The sequence below is a fragment of the Cannabis sativa genome, chromosome 5 (genome assembly GCF_029168945.1).
Source record: "Cannabis sativa cultivar Pink pepper isolate KNU-18-1 chromosome 5, ASM2916894v1, whole genome shotgun sequence".
Lineage (NCBI taxonomy): Eukaryota > Viridiplantae > Streptophyta > Magnoliopsida > Rosales > Cannabaceae > Cannabis > Cannabis sativa.
In genome coordinates this window covers 6,862,460-6,867,855 of record NC_083605.1, presented here as the reverse complement: position 1 = coordinate 6,867,855, position 5,396 = coordinate 6,862,460, and the positions used below count along the sequence as shown (strand labels likewise).

Sequence of the window (5,396 nt, the reverse complement as noted above, 5' to 3'; positions counted from 1 at the left end):
TTAGATTATTAAATTAAGAGAGGTTCACATCAAAATGCACTCATACAAATGAAGCTTTAGTCTCATTTTGAATATAATTCTAAAAAGCAGAATATGCAAATCTCAAATTTACTTTAAAACAGCAGCTTCGATATGAAATAATGAAACCACACAACTAAGTCTAACCATATGCATAAAGAAAGCCTATCAATTCAGAACCATAAGATTTCAGAGACAATGTAGAATTAGCTAGTTGTGAATCATATACAACATATACACATTCAAGATTTCAATGGACAACATATAAACTTTAAAAGGCCAACAAAGCAAAACATGATGGTAGTATCAACACTAATTGACAGTAAAAATGAAAGAATGCATATACAAGGAAATTAACATTAACTGTCAATAATGATATTTAAATGATATTAATAAAAACCCAAAATGGGAAGTTAAAAAAATAGCTTTTAACTGAGCTCTAGAAAACCATTTTAAGGTTGAAATCAACTACGGAAGTTAACATTTTAAGAACCACTTTTTCCTTATCATCCAACTATGGAGTCACAATTTTAGGGACAATAGCAGCACCAACCTTCACATAACTTCTCACCGACAACAAAATCAGCCCTCTTCCAGCTTCTCCTTCCAATCAATCTATTGAAACCCTGATACAGAGCAGTAAGAAAGCAAGAATCAATGGCAGAAAATGAATCTAAAGTCACACATACAAATCCTTTTTCTTTTTCCAATGTTTGTCATTAAGTTAAATCATTCCATTTGCTGAGGAACCAAACACCTTTTACATAACACAAGATTTCAAAAATAAAATTATGATAGCCTAGCCAAAGATTGACTTGAGATTAAAATGGTACATGTGACGACACCAAAGGGATAAAGGTTTTCTCTACTCGAGTTTCAAAATGACATTTCTTAGACGAAATGGAGTAATGGGAGGGAGGAAAAAGAGGACAAGGGTCCTGCAAATTATTTGGGTAAGGGAAAGAGTACAGCCAGTGGGTTGGGGAGATAAGGTTTTGGGTGGGGACAAGAAGCATAAACGCCCCATTTTGGTTGGCCGTTTGGTTCAACACTTAGAAGTATTCAATCTTTTAACAAAAGAAAAAAAAAAAAACTGAAAAATAAGGTATAGGTACTAATATTTTCTCTCAATGTTCAGAATCTGCAAGCTTCTTGTACATATGGTTTTTAGTGAGCATACTAAAGCAAACAGAGGTTCCAACCTAAAGAGCAATTTATTGGTCCATACAAGCAATAAATACTCAAGGCCAGTGAAATTAGAGGACTGAATAGTGGAATCAAACTAATGGAAGTGTTATTGGCTCTATAGAACTAGATCAAATTCAACGAAAATATTGGCGTACTAAATGCAGTGAAGTAAAGCGAAATCAGCCTTAGATTAGAACCACTTATTACTAAGACTCACAATAAACTAATAACAGGGCAAAAGATTACCTGATGTCACTTTTGAGCAAAATCTCACTTTATATACTTAAATCAGCAATTTATGCTTCTTCTACACCAGACTTCAACTCCGGCGAAGTAAGTTCGGACTCTGCACTCTCCGTAGCTGGTTGCTTGTTTCTAATAAAATATTTACTGCGTTCTATTCGAATTGGTCTTCCCATAAACACCTAAGGGGGGGAAAAAGACAAGTCAGAAAATCTCCAATTTAAAATGTCTTTATGAAATTTGGATGCATAATAGGTCCATGCTTGTATTCACAAATAATAAGATGATATAAACAACATGAACAACGCTGGTACCTTTCCTTGAACAGAGATTAGAGCTGCCTCAGCTTCTTTCTTTGATTTGAAGGATACATATCCATATACCAAGGACTTTTGTATAGTTTCGCGGAATATAACTTCAGTAGACACTACGCTATGGCCCTCATCGTTAAAGAACTCTTTGAGATCTTTATCTGTAGCATCATATGACAAATTCCCAACAAACAAATTGAATGTCACTTCTCGCCTCTTTCTGCAATAGGCAATTTTCAAAACTCCTCCCTCCACTTCCTATATCATTTGTATTTCTTTTAGCAGAGAACATGACACAGAAAAGAGAAAGCAAATGTTAACAAGTCCTCTATTAACTTGCTGATAAAATGAAAGAAAAGTCATACAAAGATGGTAATATAGAGCTATTGATTTCATCATAGTAATTAAAGAGTGTAAGATTTTATATTTGATTCAAGCAAATATTCAGCTCAAGTGTTTTGTGAAAGAACTCGGTAGAGTACTGGGCTGGAATTACATCTTGTGAAAAAGACACATACAGAAAGGTATGCAATGCACAAATTAACTTTGTAAGTTATTTAGTTCTTGCTATAATTATACAGTTTAATCAAAGAAAGCAAAAACTTACATTAGTAAAGAAGAACATGGCTTAGTAGATAACAAATACAATTAGGTACACTTACAAAAGTGGTTTCTTCTGTCAAGTGCCAAAGATTTGCTATCTTTTGCAAAATGACCCAAGTAAGAAAATTCAAGCTAAGATTCCATACACATAGCAATTGAGAGGATTAAACCAGAAGAAATATGCTTACAAACGATTGGAGATTATTGAGAGCCGCAAGAGCCTCCTCAGGTGAACCCATTGTAACAAATGCTATGCCCCTGTTTTTGGGATTCTTAGGAAGCTAAGCCACCACAACAAACCAGCAAGAACCCATATCAGAAACTCAAAAAATAACCAAACACCTTCAAAGAAAACATACCAAATCATACTCAATAAAGTAAATAATTACAAGGAAAAACATAACAATATTGGAAAGCTCACCGTAACGTCTACAACAGTCCCGTACTTGTCAAAAAGAGTACGAACATCTTGGGAAGTGTAATCCAAAGGAAGGTTCTCGGCATACAATTTGTCTTTATGAACTTCCCTGGTGTCTGACTCAAGTTCTTCGCTTTCACTATCACCACTTAATGGAGAAGACTCGAGAGATTGTTCTTGGGAAGTGGAAGTGGAAGTGGAATGGAGAGCGAAATCGTTATTGACTCTTTTGGTCGTAACTGGTGAAAGTTGAAGTGAGTTTGAAGGAAACCTACAAGGAATAAAGAGAGAAGAAGAGATGTGGGAATGGGATTGAGTGTTGTTGGGGAAGGAAAGAGGTGTCAAAGAGAGCTGTCGTTCTATGGGAAAACATGTCGTGGCCGGGGAGCAAATAAGGCGTAGGGAAGCCATGGATGACTACTCTGAGCTTCGAGACTCGAACTGAGTGGAAGCGATAATGAATTCAATTTTTGGATAAAAGAAAAAGGAAATTCGATTTTGGACTAGATGAAACGATGTCGTTGTAGATGATAGAATTTCTTTTGTCTTAAATATATTTAATCTAAAAGAGTAATTTGCGGCATAAATACCTAAGTTTTATGCCGAGTAGCAGATAAATACCTAAGTCGTATTTTTGGCGGTAAAAATACCTTCCGTTACACTCTTGGAACTTCCGTAGGTACCTCGTCGTTAACTGACAGGTCGGCATCTATGTGTCACTCGCTAATTGGTCCATGTCATTAATTTTTTATTTATTATTTAAATGTTTAAAAATTATAAAAAATTAATTAAAAAACTAAATATAATAAATTTTTATTTTAAAAACAATAAAAAAATTAATGTTAAAATAACTTAATTAAAAAAAAACCCTAACATCTCTTCCCAACACAACTCCTCCCACGCCCTTTCTTCTTCACATTCTCTCTCTTCCTTTCTCCTTCTTCTCAGGCAAGCTGCAGTGCAACCTCTCTCCGTCGTCGGCCAAAGTTCTTTCCTCGTCGTCGGCCGATGGAGCTCTTCTCCCCCTTCTCTTGCGATTCATGGGTTTCTTCTCCCTCATCATCTGCTGGAAACAAGGGATGCGAACCAGGGGTCATCGCTCTTCACCCTCATCGGCGTCGACCTGCAAACAACCCCATCGTCATCGTCATCTTCCTCCTCACCATCAACAGCCGAAGAAAAAGAAGGGAGGAGAGTAGTGGTGTAACTGGGAATGAAGGTGGGATTGTGGGTGGAGGGAGGCCAAGGTTGAATTTGCAGCCGCAAACGCTGCCCGTGGTTAGTGATGGAGGCTCGCCTGGTTCTGGTTCTGTGACGGGAACTGTGGCGGCTATTGTGACGAAGCCAAAGGGCTCAAACCCATTTGGAAAGGCCATGCCGAGAGAGGAGGTTTTGGCTGAAAAAGGGCAAGACTGGAAAAAGATCAATGAGTAGCTTGAATTGTTGAAGATTAAGGAGGTGAATGAGAAGCCAGAGGGTGGATCTTCATTATTATTCAAGCCTATGTCACATTCTAATGATCTTGATTTTCTCAAAAAAACTCAGAAAGTCACTACTGGAAAGAACAGTGAACCAACAGTTAAGACATTTGATAAAAATGCTACATCTCCCAAAGTTGCAGTGGGTAACTCAGTAGGAGATGTATCTCAAGGAGGGGAATCAATCAACCTTTTGCATAGGGATGAGAATGTTAACAATCAGGAGGTCTTGGACTTTCTGATTTTGGTACCCCTTCGAGTCTAGTTTTTTCATCATAAATAGGACTGTTGTTGGTGAGGAGGAAGAAGGCGATTTTAGTGTTCTCAGATTTTTTAGATTTGGAAAATTATTTTGTATTTAATTTAATTTTAAGTGTTTATGTTTAATCTTAAGTGTTTATGTTTAATTTAACTTTGTAATTTTTTAATTAAAAAAAATAAGTTTTATTTAATTTTTAAATGTATAAGAATTAATGATAAAAAAAATTGATTATATTTATTTTTGTTTATTTTTTATATTTTTAAAATTATTTTTAAACATTTAAATAATAAATAAAAAAAAATTAATGATATGGGCCAATGAACGAGTGACACGTAGACACTAACCTGGCACATAACGGAGAGGTACCTACGGAAGTTCCAAGAGTGTAACGGAAGGTATTTTTACCGCCAAAAATACGACTTAGGTATTTATCTGCTACTCGACATAAAACTTAGGTATTTATGCCGCAAATTACTCAATCTAAAATAATCAATTCAATCCACTGCATTGGATTGAATCCAAAATATAAAATTTAAGGTAAATAGTACGGATTGAATCGGATGGACACTAAACATCAAATTATTTAAGGTAAATAGCATTTTGGATCTTGTTTTGCAAAAGTTACCAATTGGATCCTCTGTTTTGTTAAATGACAATTTAGACCATTTATTTTCTAAAATTGTACAAATAGGACATTTGAACTGATTTTTTGTAAAAATAAAACTTAATAATAATCTGATCTAGAGATGTTATGACAAAACTGGTTATATTTTCTGTATCTATTCATGTTAGAAATTGTCTTCAAGTTAGCTATATTAAAAAAATAAAATTATTGAAAATTAAGCTCTGTGTCTTATTTTTACCATTTTAGAAAA

The 5,396-nt window shown here is 35.0% G+C and overlaps 1 protein-coding gene across 1 annotated transcript; it reads right to left on the bottom strand.

Annotated features, from left to right (window-relative positions):
- Positions 1–319: 319 nt before the first annotated feature.
- On the bottom strand, positions 320–3,305 carry LOC115717067 (RNA-binding protein CP33, chloroplastic). The gene is made up of 5 exons (XM_030646005.2): positions 2,785–3,305; positions 2,552–2,644; positions 1,764–2,018; positions 1,453–1,631; positions 320–644 (listed from the first exon to the last, which is right to left on the bottom strand). The coding sequence occupies exons 1-4, from the start codon at positions 3,190–3,192 to the stop codon at positions 1,503–1,505; spliced, it is 885 nt and encodes a 294-aa protein (XP_030501865.2). The 5' UTR covers positions 3,193–3,305; the 3' UTR covers positions 320–644; positions 1,453–1,502.
- Positions 3,306–5,396: the final 2,091 nt, after the last annotated feature.